Source organism: Hippoglossus stenolepis, chromosome 21 (genome assembly GCF_022539355.2).
Source record: "Hippoglossus stenolepis isolate QCI-W04-F060 chromosome 21, HSTE1.2, whole genome shotgun sequence".
In the NCBI taxonomy this organism is placed as follows: Eukaryota; Metazoa; Chordata; class Actinopteri; order Pleuronectiformes; family Pleuronectidae; genus Hippoglossus; species Hippoglossus stenolepis.
Window position 1 is genome coordinate 3,296,767 of NC_061503.1, and position 20,770 is coordinate 3,317,536.

The 20,770-nt window shown below is 41.8% G+C and overlaps 2 protein-coding genes and 1 non-coding gene across 4 annotated transcripts; 2 read left to right on the forward strand and 1 right to left on the reverse strand.

Annotated features, from left to right (window-relative positions):
• Positions 1-397: 397 nt before the first annotated feature.
• On the forward strand, positions 398-8,565 carry LOC118100824 (zinc finger protein 135-like). The gene is made up of 7 exons (XM_035146254.2): positions 398-591; positions 1,767-1,969; positions 3,540-3,641; positions 4,518-4,613; positions 4,798-4,908; positions 5,210-5,333; positions 6,014-8,565. Exons 1-7 carry the CDS (start codon positions 564-566, stop codon positions 8,044-8,046), a joined length of 2,697 nt encoding a protein of 898 aa, XP_035002145.1. The 5' UTR covers positions 398-563; the 3' UTR covers positions 8,047-8,565.
• A 617-nt stretch (positions 8,566-9,182) lies between these two features.
• Positions 9,183-9,255, reverse strand: trnar-ccu. The gene has a single exon. It is a non-coding gene; the product is annotated as a tRNA-Arg (tRNA).
• Positions 9,256-10,069: 814 nt separating this feature from the next.
• On the forward strand, positions 10,070-20,309 carry wdr45b (WD repeat domain 45B). 2 transcript variants are annotated; one of them, XM_035145207.2, is made up of 10 exons: positions 10,070-10,477; positions 11,612-11,686; positions 13,417-13,518; positions 14,083-14,170; positions 14,584-14,678; positions 14,883-15,073; positions 15,192-15,277; positions 16,716-16,817; positions 16,981-17,087; positions 18,826-20,309. In XM_035145207.2, exons 1-10 carry the CDS (start codon positions 10,411-10,413, stop codon positions 18,930-18,932), a joined length of 1,020 nt encoding a protein of 339 aa, XP_035001098.1. In that variant the 5' UTR covers positions 10,070-10,410; the 3' UTR covers positions 18,933-20,309. The 2 variants fall into 2 exon arrangements, with proteins under 2 accessions (XP_035001098.1, XP_035001097.1); XM_035145206.2 differs by having other exon boundaries at positions 10,071-10,477; positions 16,966-17,087.
• The last annotated feature ends 461 nt before the right edge of the window (positions 20,310-20,770 follow it).

The following is a 20,770-nucleotide window of genomic DNA, read 5'->3' on the forward strand; positions in this document are numbered from 1 at the left end:
AGGACTTAGTAAAGGATAATTCCATATAGGGCATGGTGGGTAGGAGGCCCTGTTAAAGGTATCTCTTCTATTTATTTGAGAGTCAAACATGTTATTAATTAATCTGATTTTTTTTCTTATTTATTGTACAATTCTGCCACCTTCTCACAGAACCACAGCAGCAAGTGAGATCTGCTCACCTCATCCAGGGTTGATGAGTTAGTCCCAGTTACCAACAGAATAAAACTAGACTTGTGCTTTTCTTAATAAATAAACAAGTACATAAATTGTACTAAATACAATGAGTAATTCGAAATTTAGCAAAACTGGGAACATAGATGAATGGTTTTATTTATTTTGAGCAGGTATACATTATGTAAGAGATGTTGAGGCGGAACCATTGAATAGTCGCGGCGTGTCGTCGGACTCGTTCAGGTCGGACCGCGAACTAACCGTTGACGCACAAAGATCTGCTGTGCCTCCTCGGTCTTTTCAACACACGTCATTGAATCATTGCGTTTGACTCTGGTCCAGCGACAGACATTCTTCCCTCTGACGGTGATGTCACAGTGCTGATACACAGGATGGACGGAGACATTTCTGAGTTACCGGGTGAGTTTAAGCAGCTGGAGACTCGTTTTGTTTGGCTAGGCCGCGACACAGCGCGCGCGCGGGAATAGCATCGCTAACTGTGTAAAGAGCGGGTTTAAAATATTTCTCTACCCATCGGATTTAGATCTAATTAAGACAAAATGATTTATCCCCTTGGTTCACCACGCAACTGAAGCGGGCTGTTGTGTTAAAAGCTGCACGTATACGTGGAAGTTTCGGGTTCCGGGCTATTGCTAGGTGTCGCCTCTGCCGTCTTAGCTGACGCTAGAGCTAGCTGCTGGCAAGCTAGTGGAGCCGAACTGGAATAGTTTGTTATCCTTCTGGACAATGGTCAACACATGTATGTGCGTCGTGTGTGTTTGAAAACATTTGCACTTTCTTGTGTATTTCCACATACCGACAGGAATGAACTCAGTCATATTCGTCTTGACCAAGGCTTAAAGGGAGGCTGCAGTGACAGAATACGAGCCTCAGTTTTAGACCATGTTTATGTCATCACTTTATAGACGTAGTATGATGACACACTAATGAAAGATCATAAACAACAACAGGAAATAAATGTCGCTTGGCTCCAATATCCAATAAACATGTTACTGAAGGACTTTCAGGCTTTAATGAGTAACTTGGTAATAACTGTCTGAACTTACTCAGCAACAACATCAAAACACTTTATTATAAATATAACTAAGGTCCAACCTAAACGTCTCCCCTGTTTGTGTCCCTGTACATCTGAGACAATAAACTCCTAATATCCAATCGACAGGCCTTTTGATGGGTTGATTAAGCCAAAGAAAAATATTTCTGATAACGTGTGATTTCCCCACTTTTATTGTTTAGTATCTTCCCATGCAGATAGTTATGATTTATATGGTTTAGGTTTTGAGATACCCTGAAGGCAGATACTTTAGTGTCCTGGTTAAAATAGGAGATGTCTAGTTTGTAGTGCACACAGCATTGAAAAATGAAAGAAGACGGCAGCATATCTTTCTTGAAATAAGCTGTAAGAACCATGACAAAGTGTATCCCCAACACTGTCTATTGTTAAAATCTACTATCTGGGATTAGATATTAATCTTCCTTATCGCACACCTGAGAAAGAGATACTGCCTTCAGTCTTTGGTTTAGTGTTATGTCTCTTTTCAACATTTAATTGAATTTTGTTCCCTTGTGTACAGGTCCTTCACTTTCCCTCTCCACTTTGCGCCTCCTTGTCCCACCTATTCGACTGGTCTCTGCAGCAATCTGGCAGACAGTGGAGCAGAAGATTGTGTCGGACTATGGGCTGCTCGAGGAGTTCGTATTCATGGTCACAGAGATTGTCCCGCAACTTCTCTCCACGAGGCAGCGGGCTGAACTCATTTTGGGTCTAAGAGCACGGGTAAGGAAACGTTTTTGTGTGTGGGAGAGTAGGACATAATGAGTGGGCAGGTAAAAATCACAGAACCAACAGACCTTAATTAATCAATCAAATTTTATTTCTATAGCCCATATTTATATATCACAATTTGCTCTATTCATAAATCACAATTTGCGTCAACATTTTAAACCTGGAAGAGTTGCTGATCACTTTATCAGCTTCTGCTCTGTTGTGTGGAAAAGGTTGACCAGAGATAAACACTCCCCTCTCCATTAGGGCTGCAACAACTAATCTATTATAATCAATTATACGAATAGTTGATAACTAATTTAGTAATCGATTAGTCAGGCCTATTATAATGCACAGCACACACAGTGACAGCTTCGTCTTACAGTGGGGGTAGTAAACCAGCCAATCCGGTGCCTTGTTTAGCTCACGTGAGGACGCCATCTGCTCTCTGGAGTAATCGTTTGAAAAATGGCGGAGGCAACCACGTCAAATGTGTGCGAACTTTTTACATTAAAGCCTTCAGAGACCTTTAGCTGCAAACTGTGTAAAGCGAATTAAGATGGAACAGCAGCACAACATGACTTTGGTATGAACCTGAAGAGAAAACACATTGGAGCTACTCTTCTCTCAGTTTACTGGTGGATCGTAAACAACTTCAGGTTCATACCGCAGTGATGTGTTGCTGTGTCATGTGAAATCAGCTTAACACAGGTTTTCTTTGAGCTTTCAAACGTAAAATGTTCACACACATAACGACGTTTGCTTCCCCGACTCAACGAGGAGAGAGGGAGGCAGCACTGATATCGAAAAACACAGTAAACAAAAAAGGAATTATTCTTTCACAGCGTTAATGCCCTAAAGCACATAAACAACCGCCTGGAAGATGTTTACATGAGACATGAATTCAGCCCAGTGGAGCTTGTCTGCTGTGAGTGACGGAGACTGTGCGACTGACAGACACCTCCAGTCACATTCAGCAAAACAATTTGTCTTAATCAAGTTTGACTATTCAGAATTAACATTTACAATAACAATGTCATTTTGACTAGTCGTGCATTCACTGTGACTAGTAAGAATTTTAATAGATCTATAACATCATTCTGAATTGTCAAAACAATATCTGATTCACTTTTAATTACAAAACTCCAATTTTCAACATCTCTAATTACATAGTATGCACCTCTTCACTGCTTCTAGATGCTTCAGGCAGAACATTATACTGTGAAAATCTAATCCGATTGCAACCCGAGTGTTGGTCTTTGTGTTGCAGTTCCTTGTTGTGGTTTACTCCAGCATCACCTCTTCACACAGCATTCCTCAGCCTTGCATGCACAGACCCATATATTTATTTTAACTTCAGGGAAGAAAATTCATAGTATGTACATGACTGAAAGTTTCAAATGTTAGACATAAAATCTTTTTTGCAGGTGTGAGAGGACCATTATTCAGAGAAGTGTGTTTGGTCATTGGCATAAAACAGCTCATTATTTTAGACATGGTTGATAAGAAAAATTTAAATGGGCAGATGTGCATATGTCCTCACAATCACTTTTTCATTATTGCTGCGGTCTTCTGATTGTAGCTGATCCTGGAGTTATGTCGCTCTGAGGAAACTGCCGACCTCCAGATTATTCAGCCACACCTTGACCGAATGCAGAACCTCAGATTTCTGTGGAATGTTGAGGTGAGTCAACCTGCAGCCTACAATATACAATAGGGTTTTTCTGTGGTCAGGTTTTTACATTTGTTTACATCACTGTTATGTGACCACTATTGATTCAACTGATTGCCTTTAGTATGGTGTTTTTATGTGTCAGAACAGCCTTAGCCAGACTCATTTGTTTTGGGTCGTCAGTCGTCCACATTCTCTTCTTGTACTATCTGAGGAACACCTCGAGCAAATGTCTTCAGATTTGCCACAAACCTTGACTTGCACTTGAGAATTAAGTGGTTAGATTTATCCCTCATATCTTACTCAATATTCATATATTTAACACAACTGTCTAATTAAACAAAGTAATGACATTTATATCCTAACATTCAAGGGTCTTCTTCACAGTGATATCATTTTCTGTAAAACCATTGTTAGAGCCTTTAACAACATGACGTGTAAGAGAAAGACATGTCAGTTCGTTTTGGTAGTTTCCACTAGGACCCAATTTTGCCATGCTCTCTCTCTCTGTCTCGCACAGAAGCAAAAAATTCACTAGCTGATAACAAAACCAGCCACAATGTCACAGCTTGATATTAACAGATGTCAGGCCACACATTTTAGCCATATCTCCTCTACCAAGGAGCTTATGTTTCCTCCCCTGTACGTTTGTTTGATTTGTAAGCAAGATTAAGCAAAAACTACTTGATGGATTACCATACAACTTTGTGGAAGGATGTGGTCAGAGTCATGTAACAACCCAATAAAGTTCTGTGCGAATTTAGGATATTTTCATCACTTTAGCATTGAGAGAGAGGCATACTTTTATTTTAAGTATGCACACTACTGAGTGCCATTTTCGTTTGTTCCTAAATGAAACCTGGCACATTCAACCATCTTTTGTTACAGACTGAAAATGCAGAACCAGACACTCCTGACTCGCAGTTCATGAACCTTGTTCGCAACCTGCTCCAAGATCCTGCTGAAAGAAGCAACTTCTTCCAGGTATGTTTTGGCTGTATACTTCTGTGCACACAGCTGTTTAATATGTTTTATGTAAATCTATCAAATGTGATTAATGTTTAAATGACAATTCTTAGTTTTATGATATGCACTTGATTACTCTTTATTTGAAAATGTATGTCTTTTATGGACAGTTCAGAGATTTATAGATTTCTCTGTGTTCCAGGATGTTTTCCCAGGAGACTTTGGCCCCACCTATGACAAAGCAATCCAGACACTGATGTGGCTGTTTTTGTCCAGACTTGAAAAGCTTCTACCCACTCAAACTCTCCAACAGGTACACTGAATATATCATTTCAGGTTATCACACATAACATATCTCTATTGTTGCACTTCATACTCCTCCAATATTGACCTTTTGCTGTAGAGAGTAGCAGTTTCTCTATGTAGCATTCTGAAATTCACAGTGATTTCTTTGTTAGCATTTTCTTTTTCTACTTTATAATTAATAACACATTGTTTTAAAACTCACGACAATGTCATTTTTTTGCACTGTTTCAAGTGTATATTAAAAAAAAGTAATTTCACCTCCCATTGATGAATTGTTGTTATTTTACGGTTTTCTTTCTTTTTATCAGATTGCTTCTTTGCTCGGCAACGCCTCTTCTGTTCTGAATGAATGCATGGAGACTTTGGCTCAACCTCAGGAGCTCAAAACCCTGCTGGACTCTCACAAAGACCTGAGTCAGCTGGAGGATATTGGTGAGCTATAACCCATTCACACAATATAATAGATATTACATGTTTCATTATGCAGTAAAATACAGTGTGGTCCAAAAATCCTAAGCCCACATCTCAGACTAAAGGACCCCACTTTACCTGATGCCAATTTGTTGTCATTCAGCAAAAGTGGTTTCAGTAGCGGCATCTACACATCTAAGTTCTAGTTCCACAAACGTTGTACTGTCTGTATGTAGAATGCATCTCTTGTGTACTGTTTAACCAATCAGCTTCCCACTTGGCTTGTGCATTGTCAATGGTCCAGTGAGTTTGGTGCGATTTGTACACGCAACTATTTCAACATTAATGAAAGGGGCCGTGTAGTGTGCCTTCAGTCTGCGCACTGAGTTAAACAGGTCTTGTTCTACATTCTCGGATAAACTACAGCAGGTCATTTTATTAATGAATTTTTTTATTTCACCATATCGAACTGACAGACAGACTGACCTGCCATGAGCGCTGATCACCGTCATGGCAACAACTTTGATAGAATTACTTCCTTTTTGTCTTCAAAGTAATAGCCCATTTCAAAAAGGAAGGTTAAGAACAGGCACTGTACTCGTATTCTCAATTAGAATAGTTGTTAACATGTTATATAGTATCTCTTTCATCTTAATTGGCTTCATTTGTCAATTTAACAATTGCCATGATTTTCTTTTCAGATTCTTACATTGTCGATAGTGGCATCTTGTCCGCTCTGTGTCTCCCTCCTGTGGAACGAGTTGTGATCGTCAATGAACAAACCGAAACAGAGGTGGAGAGTGGACTCGTCTATACAGTCTGCACAGAGATGGAGGTGGAATCTGAGAACAAAGAGGTGTACGAGGAGGGAACTGGGAGCACAGAGGCATGTGTCCAAACTCCGTGGTTTGGTGTCAGCAGCGAAGTGAAAGCAGAGATAGACTCTGTGGAATGCACGGAGGCCACTGAAAGTGAAATGGCAACCGATCCCCCTGATGGCCAATCGGAAACACTGATCATCGGTGAGGACGGCCAGGTGACAGTGCTTGAGGACATGGAGAAGAAGCCAAAGAAACGCGGGCGGAAAAAGAAATGCCCTGTAGATGATGACGTTGAAGTGCAAAGCAGAACCAGGGCGAAACAGCCAGAAGTAAATGTTTTGTCGGAAAGACCTGTGAGAAAGAACCGTGGGCTCAAAATGAAAGGGTACCTGTCACAGTGGAGAAAATCAGGAAAGGAAGAGGGCACTAACAGTAGCCCTCAACAGTTAACCACAGCTGCAAACAAAAGCAGTGACTTGGACAAGAGAACTTGCAAAGTGTGCGGCAAGGTGGTGAGTAGTGCCAAGTTCTTAGAGCGACACATGAATCGACACTCGGAGGAGCCCCCTTATTCTTGTCCAACATGCAAAAGGATTTATAAGAGCTTGCGCTTCTTGCAGCAACACAAATGTCCAGTTGTTTCAAAAGCAAAGGCTGGCAGGAAAGCAAAGGAACAAGAGACTGCGGCAGATGAGGGTGAACAGTCATCCAGCGGGATTCCTGGTGAGGCAACCAACGAGGAGCCGCCGCCTGACGACACCGACCACGACCCCGATTACGATCCTCCTGCACAGAGGAAGTCATCCAGAGAATCAGTAGAGAAAAGCCCAGAAGAAGAAAAGACTTTGGTAGAAGGTCCATTCTACTGTCCTCACTGCAGCGCAGAGTTCAAGTGCAAACAAACTTTTAGGTTTCATTTAAGAAACATCTGCTACAGTGAGCAGCAGGTGGACCCAGACAAGGCTGGGGATGTCAAGCATTGTTTCAAGTGCACTGAATGTGACAAGGCATTCAAATACAAATCAACATTGGAATCCCACAAAATGACTCACAACCCGCTCTACTGTGAGGTGTGTATGAAACTGGTACGTGACGCCGAGGCACTGGCGATGCACAAAGAGTCCCACACACCATTTCAGTGTAACCAGTGTGAGGAGAACTTCCCCGTGTTTAAGGCCCTTCACAAACACTACATCGATGTCCATCATCCCACCGAGCCTTTTACCTGCACCCACTGTCAGACCTCTTTTCCCAGTTTGAAGCGTTTCATCAGACACGAGTGGAAACACACCGGCTATCAGCCATTTCAGTGCCCTCACTGCAGTAAGAGATTCAGATCTTACTCTGACCTCGTGGAGCACCTGAAGAAGCACACCAAGGCATATCCATTCCTCTGCTGGGAGTGTGGCAAGAAGTTTAGGCATGGTGTAACGTTGACGAGGCACGTGGAGCGCGTGCACCACTCCGGCGAGCCCATAACGGAGAAACCCTTGCCCACCTTCACCTGTGCGCAGTGCGGGAAGACCTTCACTTCCAGAAGATGCCTTATGAAACATGACAATTTCCATCACAAGGGGATGCGGTTCCCATGTGAGCACTGTGGGAAGGGATTCTTTGGCAAGGACGCATTGGTGAGGCACACTTTGATTCACACGGGCGAAAGGCCCTTCAAGTGCGACGACTGCGAGAAGTCCTTCAGGTCCATGGCAGAATTAAAGATACACAGGAGATACCACACGGGGGAAAGACCATTTAAGTGCAACATCTGTGAGAAAGGTTTTGTCCAGTCCTGCTTTCTGACCTTACACATGCGAACCCACACAGGGGAGAGGCCATATGTTTGTGCAGTGTGTAGTAAGGGCTTCTCAAGCTTGCATGGCCTAAAAAGACACAGAAGGCTTGTTCATGCATAGATAATATTAACCATGATGCAAATGCCTGTCTGAAAATTCTCTTTATTTTCCGCTTATTGAAGGAGGTCAGAGGTGAGAATCCGTTGAAAAGCAGAACTTGGTTGAGGATTTGACCTCTTGCTCAAAGACACTTAGTCCAGGTTTTCCAGCGGAAGGACCATTTGTTTAAGATGTCAGCCACATTGTTATCTGTGGCTGTCGCAGCCTGGATTGATAGGAACTGTGTAATTGTATAGTGGCTCATGAAAATGTAACTTTGTATTTTTTACAGACAAATTTGCTGTAGCGCTACATAAGATTTGTATGTATAAGTGATAAGAACCTTAATTCCTTTGGGAATTCTTTATTCTTCTTGAATAAATTGGGTGTTTAACTCCAGGTGCCATGTCGTTTACTCAAGAGTGATGTCATTTAAAATGCTTGTAAATGTTTTGTTTTTTTTTGACAATTTTTGGCTAGATGTAAAGTAGGTATGGATCACTCAAGGGTTTTTATTAAAGCACTACATTGCACATATAATGAGGTTTTGGTCTTAATATGTAATGTTTTATTGTCCGTGAACAATTGTTGCTTTAAGTTATAGTTAAGAAATCTCAAAGCTCAGATATCAGAGCTCAAAACAGTCCTGGCCATTATTATGTGAACAGTGAGAAATGTTTAGTCGTTTTCATGACTAACAATTAACCAAATGGGGTCTGATGTCATGTTTTATTTGCTTTTTCAGCCTGGAGGCATTTCGCCTACTCCAGACATTTGGACATTGTCACTGTAGCAAAATCACAGGTCTTAATGCTGAGATGCATCATGGCTCAGTTCCATTTGGCTGCTTTAGCTTCAGGGTCCTGTTGTTGGGCTTGCTTCCCCACAGGCAGCACTTTCTAGGACACAAGCATAACGGAGAAAGAAAAATTTGAAGAATTTGGAAAATTTTAGTATTGGATCCAAAGCCACATTGATCCGGAAATCATACTCTACATCTAATATTCAGGTCATTAGTACTTCGTAAATTAAATCATAAAACAGTCAATAAATTATGACAGTTATACTAAATGAAACATTTCCAGGTATTTGGCTCTCGCTTTAACTAATAGTCTGTGCATGAAAACATCCACAATCAACCTTACAAAACGAAGGACCACCCCAGATGGGACTCGAACCCACAATCCCTGGCTTAGGAGGCCAGTGCCTTATCCATTAGGCCACTGGGGCTCGATGGGCTCGTTTCATCATCAAATCTGTTAATAAATCTCTTAATTTTGATTTATAAATCATTTATAGGCTGACTTGTCGACACCTGATGTACGTGAACATGTCCTATGGGGATGTTGTGTAGTCAAGGTCACTTAAAACCTCCGACTCTATCAATACTCAGCCCTTTAATCTTTTTTTGTGGCTAGCACAACATGTCAATTAAATCATAAACTCTAGTCCAATTATCTTTGACCACAAAGACTTGACACTGTGATGCACAGATCATTAAATCGTCCACTATGGGTTCTGACAAGTTCAAACCTTTCTTGTGTCAGTGCTTGTTTCACACGTTTATTATGTGTGCAGTAATGCAATGCATGCACATATATTATTATTCCCCATACTTCTTATTATGTGTGCAGTATTGCAACGCATGCATATATATTGTTTTTAGTTCTTCTGCCGTGAATTTCGTCCCGCTACTCCTCCCGCAGTTTTTCGGGAGGAGTAGCGGTCGCACATGCACAAAAAAATATATCAAAACGTGAATGGTGTGACCTGTCTATTTTAAGACTTTCGCCAAGCGGTTCGCTCGTAAATTGCGAAAGAAGCGGAATTTATTTTAATGGAATTCAATGGGAGCCTTCATCAAAGTAACAAGTGACAGTGTCAGTGGTAATAGATCAAAGGAGTCTGTCATGTCTTAGATAGTTGCAATATTTGCAATAGAAACATTTCACCTTTTTCAAGCGGGCCAGTAGACCCGCTCAGTATCTCATTCTCTCTCTCTCTCTCTTAAAGCAGCCAGTCTGTCTCTCTCTCTCTCTCTCTCTCTCTCTCTCTCTCTCTCTCTCTCTCAAACTGGAACAGTCTCTGGACCCGGCAGGAAGCACGCTGCACATATTCAACATTTCTCGGGAGGAGTTGTCTAGTTTCTATTTATGACCGTCAACGAGGGCAACACGCGATTGCTGCCGTAACATGTTTGCTCAGATGTGTCGGCGGAGCCCAGCGTAAACTCCCAGGGATCCTGACTGCTGACGGGAACCGCTCTGTCGTTTCCCTGGTCTCTGCCCCGCACACTCCGGAGGAATGGTAGCGAGTTAGCTCGTCACACTGGAGCCGCTGGATTCACTCGCTAACGTTACACCCGAAGGCTCGGTTGAGAAAACAATGAATTTACTACCGTCTAATCCTCACGGCAACGGGCTCCTGTATGCCGGATTTAACCAGGATCACGGTAAGAGGCGGCGCTGTCATGCTAGTTTGTTCTCCTCCCGAGGAGAAATTGGAAGCGTCGCGGGTGGCTAGGCTAATGTTGCTAACCCGTTTACTTCTCACAGAATTCATTAACCACATCACGTAACAACCACAACGTTGTGTTCGACATGATTGAAAACGTCTCATGGCAACGCCGTTGTAGCGCTGAACATTTGGTAGATGCTAGCTTTGGCTGTCCCGTAGCACCGCAGCTAGCCAAATAGCTAACGCAGCCTTTTCGTTTTCAGCCTACCACTTACGGCAGCTAACGCGCTAATGTTGGGTCAACAGGGGTTGTGGGACGTGAATGTGTGGTTAAACTCTACGTTAATATGAACCACGCTCAGGTAGTTGATGTAAGGTAACTTAGCCAAAAGCTAATGTTGGCTAAATTTCCTCGACTATCATACGTGCCTTGGTTACCCCAAGGGTTAGCATTGGCTAGCTAACCCTTCTGCTAGTTAAGCTAAGTTTGACAACACCGCTGTTTTGAGCACATTGTATGTGACATGTATCCAAAATAGGCTCACGCGTATTCAGATGACTGGGTTTAAGAAGTACGGGTACTTATTTATTCGTCAGCAAGGTTATAACAACTGTTATTCAAATGCTACGTTCCTCGATTCACACCCACACATTCACACACGCCGTCAAGTATTTCCCTTCACCGACTGTCTCACTAAACCTCAATGCAATGAACAATAATAACTACAATCATGTGGTACTGGTGCCGATTAGCCGTGTGAGAAGTGACACGAGTGTAACGTTGTCAAGTGACCGATCACCTCACATGACCCCTCAGAGAATCTATGGCAGCCGACATCAGCAGTCTCGTATACAACCCAGCAGAAGTTAATCATTTGTTCACTGTCAGTCCTGCGGTTTTTATAGGCTGCTCATTCTGAACAACTGCACTGGGGTCTGTGTTGTCCAAACAAGGCCACACGTGTCATCAGTGCCATTACTGTCAAGACAGGTGGTGTGTGGGTGATTCCATTTGAATTGGATTGCTATGACAAAACCCTCCTTGATACTATAACGCATGTCGATGAATGCTTTTTGTAGTTGTTGGTTCATGTCTGATCGCTGCTCTGGTCTTTGTGCTCGTCTCCAGGATGCTTTGCCTGTGGAATGGAAAATGGATTTCGTGTGTACAACACAGATCCTCTCAAGGAGAAGGAGAAGCAAGGTAACAGTCTTTATCATTGGCAGATAGAAAACATTATTCCCTGTTAACAGTCAGTAACGTTGATGTATATTAATACATAAGTTTTGTTTAAAACTGAAACTTTTGACAAATTTGAAATGTGATACATTTTCTGTTTATAAAACAGCAAAAAGGCTGTAGAGGGGGGCAGCATTCTGCAGAAATAGAACAGCTAACATAACAATAGACAACTAAAACAACAACTTTAACCTGAATAACCAGAGGTAAGTGAGAACTTACCTGGATGACATGACACATACTGCAGTGAGCACTGGTCAACTGCAGCCCTACATGATCACCGTGCTCTAGTTGCTATGTTATTATTATGCTCATATTCATAATTAGTATCAGAAAGATTTAGGTTTATTGTCAGGAGATCAGCACAGCCTGTGTTTATGTCATTATCTGTTCACTGCGACCCTTGTATAAGTTCACGTAATTGTGCTTTTGTATTATTCACGAATAAAAATCATTGGGTTAGCACATATTGTTTTAATTACATTTGAATTATTGTCTATAAGGTTTTAATAACACAGTTTTTACAGATCATTAATATGCAATGCTCAGCAGTCGACTTAAAAGCCTTTTCCCTTTAAAGCCGAGTGCAAAGCAGTGCAACTCATTAAATATGGAGAGATGCGAGAGGAAGTTAAAAATGTCTCAGTCTGAGAGTGAGTCATTGTAGCGTCCAGTCTGCCCTCAGTCAGCATCGGAGGATAGAGAAGTATAAACTGTGACTTGGCTGTAAACATCGGAGCCGTCCTCCACCCTTTCCTCTGCTCAGCTTCTGATGCTGCTGCTCCAGTAGCTCTTCGTCTCCCTCGTGTTCCTCAATCTCTCGTGGCTTGTCCTCTGCTCCTGCCACCGCCCTGCTTTCCCCGTCTCTCTGACTGGTTAGACTGGGTTTGAAATCATCATTGTCAGTCTAACAATATATGACAAAACAGCCTAACTGTTACATAATCAGAATGCCAGGTAAACCTGTGCCAAAAAGCACTACTCCCAAATCCTGTCAGGTTTAGCAACACGGTGACTCTTGTTCTTTGCTGAGTTTAGATTTATTGGAGGTGACTTTGGCTCAACGTGAGGGTTGAAACTTGGTTGTTATTGGCCAACGAGCCCAGTCCCAAGACACACACATGCAGCATGCCCTTGTGTTCACCCTGGTAGTAGGCATTCAGAAAGGAATGGTAAAAAATGATTTTTTCACGGCCCCCCGGCCGCCGATGGGGTCCCAGAATTCTCGATTGCCAGTCTGACAGGGGAAAGAGGAGGAGGGACTGATGAGTGAAACTCTTTGTTTCTTAGAAGACGTTTGGACACCCTGACTCTAATATGTTGCTCCCTATTTGTTTTGGGTATCATTTCGACAGATGGCCAGATCTAATAAATTGTCTCTTTAACTGCTGATGGACTGGAGTAACCAAGTACTCATTCTGTGCTGAAACACCGGCAAGCTTTCAAGCATGTAGAAATTCTTTGCTGCTGGTGTTTGGCATGTTAAACACACAGAGAGGCCAGTCTCTGTCTTGTCATTATGGTCTGCTGTCTGTGGGGAGCAGAGTCATCCCACATGAAGAAAAAGGAGTGATTAGAAGAAGGGTGCAAATGTTATATGAATCACAAGCACACTCGCATGTTATAATATCTGCATTTTCCTCTGACATTGATAAGCATTCCTACCTGTTATTAATATTACCATTAACTTTCAGAGTTCCTGGAGGGCGGCGTTGGCCACGTGGAGATGCTGTTTAGGTGTAACTATTTGGCACTAGTGGGAGGAGGGAAGAAACCCAAGTATCCAACTAACAAAGGTTTGTGAAGCCTACTTAAGTTATCTCTTCTGATACAACAGCATGAGTAGTAAAACTGACCTGAAGGTATTTGCTGGTCTTATAAGGATTAGTTTCCTTGAGGACATTTAAACTCTTTAACTTTGTATACGCATAATCTTACATAAATTCTTTTGACTGTCATAGGCAGTGATGTTAGTTCTTCAACGTTGAGCATTCGTAGACTAAAGGTGGGACAGTTGTGACTGTGGGTTCTTTTCTGGTGGAGTTTCAGTGATTATCATCCGACCTGAAGCAAACACAGTCACTAATCCTGGCTACAGGACACTAATCCACTCTGTATGCGCATTTGTTAATTCAGCAAAAATTATAATTAAACAGTCCAGGTCATAGATTTAATTAATCATGTCTTAAGGAATTATCAATATCGACAACCAACTGCTGTTGTTAAAAAGGTTGTAAGAGGGTCCTAAATGTAACTTGATTAAAGGGTAATCACTACAGAAACTTCTGTTAAGTATTACACTTAGTAATGTGACTCAGTTGAATGTTTTATCTTATTTTTTTTTTGCTTGGTACCTCTAGTAATGATCTGGGATGACCTGAAGAAGAAGACAGTTATTGAGATTGAGTTCTCAACAGAAGTTAAGGCAGTGAAGCTTCGACGTGACAGGTAACAAAGATCCTAGTTGAAGACTCAGGCGGACAGAAAAAACACTTTGTGCTGCTTCATCTGTACAAGAATCATCTCTTGTCATTTTGTCGGTGGACTTCATTTCATTAAACGTGACAGTTGGGTGTTGTGCAATGCAGTAATGAGTAGATGGGAGGTTTCTCTTCAGACTCTTTGTGTCTCAGACAAACTTAATCACCCAACAGTACTGTGGTAGTGAGACGAGGACACACTGTGACAATGCAGCCTCATCAGTATTTTGTACTTGGCATTCAAAATCTCTTGATCCTCTTGTTGTCAGTGGAGCTGCCTCTGGTTTTATCACTGGAGCTGTCAGAGTAGTGGTATTGAGTAGATTTCCATGACTTTTAGTTACAGTTTTATCTTCAGTGTTTATTCTTATCTGTTCTTAGGATTGTGGTGGTCCTGGACTCAATGATCAAAGTGTTCACCTTTACCCACAACCCCCATCAGCTGCATGTGTTTGAGACCTGCTACAATCCTAAAGGTCGGTTCACTCTCCAAGACGTCTTCATCCACACAAACTCTATGACTGGTTAAAAACTCAAATATTTCAGGTTTATTCTGCACCAGAAAAAGAACTGGCTTCAGCTTTAGCAAATATTTGGAACCATAAAATAACTTAAATAATAAACCTATAAATAATGAATTATAATCAGCCCGTTCCTTCTCTTTCTTCCTTTCTCCTCAGGTCTGTGTGTGCTGTGTCCTAACAGTAACAACTCCCTGCTGGCGTTCCCTGGGACTCATTCAGGCCATGTGCAGATAGTGGACCTGGCCAACACAGAGAAGCCCCCAGTTGACATTCCCGCCCATGAGGGGTCGCTGTGCTGCATCGCCCTCAACCTGCAGGGCACAAGGATAGCTACTGCATCAGAGAAGGTATGTAATGCCAAGATACTGGATGTGAATAGAGAAAGAAAAATGCACACTGGGACTGTTTCAGTTGTGTGGTTTGCTTCTTTTGTTGCTGACTTGTGTCTAATCCGTGTTTCCACAGGGGACTCTTATAAGAATTTTCGACACGTCTGCAGGTCAGCTCATACAGGAGCTGAGACGAGGCTCTCAGGCAGCTAACATTTACTGGTGAGCACTGAGCAGTAATGCTTCTGACATAGTGTGTATGCATGGGTTTTTTAAACTTGGGTAAAGCTGGCGATTGAACACACTGCAAACTGAGACGTGCTCTCATTTCACTGTCTTGCCCAATTAGTGCGTTCGTACGGGTGTCTTGTTTCCATCACTACCCTTTGGAGCCACAGCCGCTGGATACCCGTGTCTTCTGCAGTCATTTGACTCGGGATTGAAGGCAGATTGTATTAATTCCCATTGCAGACAAAAGCCAGATGTTAGTGTGTGTTACAGTGTTTTTGTCCAGTGGAAAAGGAGCTTTAGACACAAAAACAGTCATTTTGTTCATATATATATATATATAACATTAGATAAAAAACTTTGCAAGGCAAAAAGATAAATGGTGTAGATGGAGATGATTGCTGCAAGCATCTGCGGAATAAAAAAAAAAGATAATCTTCAACAAAACAACACAAATCAAGGCAGGCTTCCCTGGTTACATTTCTCCTTCAAGGCTTTCTACAACCTTTGTCCGAGTCTTTCCCACAAATATGTTCAGTATATGGACAGATTGCAGCTGCAGTGTGAATTTGATCACTAGACTTATGGACAGTCTGAGTGCTTCACTCCAGCACTCTGTCAGATGTATGTTTGACTTAGTCTTGAAGATTGGCTGTGAGAGTGTGGGGGGAAGTAACATAACATGGTGACCTCACGAAAAGAAACACTGCATGTATTGGAATATTGTTTGTATGTAAGTATGTCTGAGATTGAGAAGATCAGAATTTATGTCCCCGTAGATTCAATCAAGCTGCACCAACTTGCACACTCATAGACATCAGTCCCCTACATATGCTCCTATTTGTCAAAAGAGCCATGAATTATTCAGTACTTCTGCTTACAACAGTTTCTCATTCTGTTTGTAAAAAACTCGACCATCTGCAATGTGCAGCGTAGCCTCTGAAATGGCTGCAACATGCTATAAGAGAGTCACCTGATCAACAGAGCTGGGGTCAATAGGCTAACTTTTACCATAAAGTGGCAGGTCATAACCAGCGAAAGAGGATTTCAAAATGAAAGCAAGGTTCCAGCGAAGTCATAAAGTCTGCGAACGGACTCGGCCAAAGTCCCTGTATTTATTGAATGAAGCAACAGTGTGTTTGGTATTTTTATTACTTTAATTAAAATAAACATGACATTTTATCTCCCAAAAGTTACAGAATCTCTTTTTAAAAGTATATTTTTTTTCGCTTGCAACCATTGCCTTGGAAACCACTGCACTGTATGTTAATAATAATTTTATAATAATTCCACATGGTAATCCTGCCCGTGTCACACAAATGAAGCCTGTTGTTTTATGTGTTGATCTGAATAGGTAATTGGTTCATGACTGCTTGTAGTGTCCTTGCTCTTATGTCTTATATCTGCTTTGTCCCGTGCTTTGTCATCCCAGCATTAATTTCAACCAGGATGCGTCCCTCATCTGTGTGTCCAGTGACCACGGGACAGTCCACATCTTTGCTGCAGAGGATCCCAAAAGGAACAAACAGTCCAGGTCAGTTTCTGCAGAACGGTTCCTTCCCCCATCTGCTGAATAATAATTCAAACTGGTCGAGCAGCTGAATGAATTTAATTACCAAAACAAAAGTGTCGATATGAAAAAGTAAAATTTGTGTCCTGGCTGCGTTTCCGTCTCTCCGCAGCTTGGCATCCGCCAGCTTTCTTCCCAAATACTTCAGCTCGAAGTGGAGCTTCTCCAAGTTCCAGGTCCCCTCAGGTTCTCCCTGTGTGTGTGCCTTTGGAACGGAGCCCAACGCTGTCATAGGTGAGTTCAGTTTGGACTGTGATGCTTCCTGGATATGACTGTCTCATGAAGCTCTGTTATTGACTGTTGTCTTTACTTTAATTCTTTTTACATAATTTCTCTTTACCGGAGGCTACAACAACCTGTCTGGTGGCTCATGTTTCTTGCTGGTAGAGTTCATGATAGATAGATATTTAACATATATTAATGTTCCCTGATATCTCCAAACGCTCTTCTGGGTTCAGTACTATCAGTGATGACCAAAACCACAAACATCAGACCCATATTATGAGAAAAACACAATTCTTCTTTGAAATAGACTGACACGGAATAATGTGAAGCATTTCATAGGAGTACAGCAGAATGTGTATTACAGCTTTTTCACATTGTCACAGGACAAAAACAGATTCCAGTCTAAATGTGGCGGGAGACAAGCTGTTCACATGTTAGAGCAAAAATAACAAATGAGAGAGACACACTCAGTTGTTATAGAATTAGGTCCAACCAGCTGAGAAGAATGCTGTCTATTACATCAGTCATCTTCATTACGATTTTAATGTTCAGTATTTCTTCAAAGCACACAAAGCACTTGTGTGTATGTGTAAACTCAGCTTTGAGATCACTGTAGAAGCTGTAGTTTGAGTTGCTGTGGTAATTTTTGGAGGGGCTGTATGTGTGATCGGAAATGTCAAGAGTGAGAAGTTTCGGACGTTCTCTAGGGTTTTTTCTGGCCAGCCCCCTCTTTGAAAAAATCCAGATAATGTCCGAGTGAGCCCAAATGAGAACTCAGCAGAAGATTATCTGCAGGTTTCACCACAAGCGTGTGGGTGTGTTGATGATGTTTCTAACACGCGAGGGACGCAAAGCTGAAAAAACAGAAAGTATACAAATATCTCAGGATGAAAGAGAGGTGCCATACACATGACAAAGATGTGAACTTGGAAAGACAATAGGATTGGAGAGCTTTTTGAAATTCGGGACAATGCTGGTGTCGCTTTGCTGTAAACGAAAACACTTTATCTCTGCAGCGTAGTGTGCACCTTATGCTTGCCAAACCTCTCCTCACCTGAATGCGCTGCAGATTTCTGTGTTGTTGTGAACGTGTCTGAACGGACAATCTCCTGCTGCGTTGTGCATGAGTGAAAGGCAAACAGACCCATTCTCCGGAGTCCAAGTTTGAAACCAGCTTTATTTATCTGACAATGTAGTCAAACTATATTTGAGCAACAGAACATGTTCTCGTAAGCTGGGGTTTTTTATCGTCACTGCTGTGCTGAACATAGCAGTGGGGGGCGGTGACGAGATCAGAGCTTGCGTGTCCAATTTTAACACTGCATGTTTCTACAATTACAGAATTATCCATTATACAGGAGTTGGCTGACTGAACTGAATTGTAGTCACTGAAAGCTGAAGAACTTTGGTATTCCTTGATATTTTGTCTCTCTGTGGCCTCATCCAAGGCCTTCAAATCTAACCCCTGGGATTTTATAGCCCACAGTGTCAGACAATGTATTCAAAATAAAAAACGATTTTCATCAAGCACAGAGATTCTTGGCTGTGCTCAGGGTTTGAGATGTGGATCGTGAAAGTCAATTTCCATCTTGGGGCCACTCAATAACATCATCTTAAATGACGTTTGAATATGATTCTTTCCTGTTTGCATTCTTATAAAAACCAGACTCCTCTTGTTCTCTGTGTCTGGTCTGTGTTTGCTGACTGACATTTCTCTCTTTTGTCTCTCCCTCTCTCCGCCGAGCAGCCATTTGTGCTGACGGCAGTTACTACAAGTTCCTGTTCAACCAGAAAGGGGAGTGTTCCAGAGACGTCTACGCCCAGTTCCTGGAAATGACGGATGACAAAATCTGATCTTTGACCCATCTGCAGACCTGCTATTACACCGCCTGTTCTCTCCGGTTTCTTTTTTTCCGTTGCGTTTACATTTTGGAGGAGACAGGAAATGTTCCCCGTGGCACTTCTCCTTATCTTGACAGACTCTGTGACGGAGCACGAGATGAAGGGAGGACAAAGAAAGAAAAGCACAGACTTTGGAGGAACTATTCATGTGGACAGATGGAAGCACCAACAGGGATGCAGACTTTTGTCTCACAGACTCGTGAGGATTGTCTCTGGACAGAGGGACACACACACCGACTCTATTCTGACCCCAAACACAACAGAAAAGAGGGAAAGTTATTTTTTTGCAAGAACGACAGCTTTTTAAGACGTCTTCCCAGGAATTTACAAAGGATGGCTATTTTTAATCACATAGATGATTCTGATAGTTAGACGGATTGAAAATATTGAGATTTTTGTCAACTAACACCACCTAACTATAGGGAGTGCCTCTGAGACTGGAGAGAATCTGTATGTGTGAACATATTAATGTTGTCATATATACACGTGTGTGTTTGTGTATATACACCAATGTATCATATTAGGTGTTTGCAAAGCAGGATCAGAACGAGGTGAATGGTTTTCTCCACCTCTGCCTTTACGGTTCAGGAACATTGGAGCAGGCTGATTCTGCGTTGTGAAACGCCACGCTAGTATTAGATTTTCTTATATTCACTGTATAAACACAATGCACCAGACTGAACTTCTAAATACTTAGAATTGTACAAAATAGTAGCAAAAAGAAAAAATAACGTGTATTTTTGTTTCCGTCTTCCTTTTTTTTTTTCATACATTGTGCAATATGTTTTCTGAGATGCTTGTGAAAGTTGAGTGTTGTTTCCGCCCACATAAGAAAGCTTAAAGAAACAGTTAGACTTTTATTTGGAAATGTGGCTTCTTCACTGTCTTGCCAGTTTTTGTCCGGATCAAACAAACGAGAAAGAATGTGGTTAGTGAGCTTTAGAGATGCTAAGCTGCTTCCCTGTTTCGAGTCTTTATGCTCAGCCAAACCAGACTGTATATAAAGATGAACGACACGTCTCCACTTCCTGTCGACGTATGGAAATTCAGCAAGAATAACCCCAAATATGGGAGCCGCCATCTTGCAGTTTTGACGTAATTTGGAGCCGGAGTCTGCGCTTTAGTGACGGTGAAGTTCAGCCGTAGTATTGGGCTCTCGCTGCTACACGCTCTGAGAATGACCAAAAATGACAGAACCCAAATTATTTGACGTGTATTTTGACTTTTTAGTTTGATCAATGTCCCATCTGCAAAGATGGAGGAGGCAGGGTTCATGACTTATTCTGCAGCCAGCCACAAGGGGGCGATCCTGTTGATTTGGCTTCACTTTCAGGAAGCTGTCACGTCCTCCATCTTTATATACAGTCTTTGAGCCAAAGCTAGCTTAACGGTTCAGTGTGTAGAATTTAGTGACATCTAGTGGTGAAGTTGCATTTTGTAGTAAAGACATCACTATTATTTTATGTTCAATTTCTGCCAATAGATCCCTTTCACCTAAATCTTACACACTGAACCTTTAAGCTTCACATTTCCAAACGTGAGGGAATCAGGCTTCTCATCGAACTTCTGGCAAGAAAGTGACTCAGCTTATTTATTCCAAACCACCGAACTACTTCTTTAAGGAGTTTGTGAAAGTTGAGTTTGTTCTTCTACCTGAACGGGAAAGCTTAAGAGCCAAATATCTGCACGGTTTCCATCTTTCATCACAAAACTACAAAGAACATTCGGTTCGAGACTGCACTTCATGTATAATGTTAATACACAAATAAGCCAAGATGATTAAATCAAGA

What these genes read in the sequence shown, in the direction of transcription:
- LOC118100824 (XM_035146254.2), top strand. Translation starts at nt 564, where the DNA reads ATGGACGGAGACATTTCTGAGTTACCGG. An exon ending in AGACATTTCTGAGTTACCGG is followed by an intron (nt 592 to 1,766) that starts GTGAGTTTAAGC and finishes CCTTGTGTACAG; the next exon opens with GTCCTTCACTTTCCCTCTCC. An exon ending in AAAGAAGCAACTTCTTCCAG is followed by an intron (nt 4,614 to 4,797) that starts GTATGTTTTGGC and finishes TCTGTGTTCCAG; the next exon opens with GATGTTTTCCCAGGAGACTT.
- wdr45b (XM_035145206.2), top strand. Translation starts at nt 10,411, where the DNA reads ATGAATTTACTACCGTCTAATCCTCACGGCAACGGGCTCCTGTATGCC. An exon ending in CAAGTATCCAACTAACAAAG is followed by an intron (nt 13,519 to 14,082) that starts GTTTGTGAAGCC and finishes TGGTACCTCTAG; the next exon opens with TAATGATCTGGGATGACCTG. An exon ending in CAGGCAGCTAACATTTACTG is followed by an intron (nt 15,278 to 16,715) that starts GTGAGCACTGAG and finishes TTGTCATCCCAG; the next exon opens with CATTAATTTCAACCAGGATG.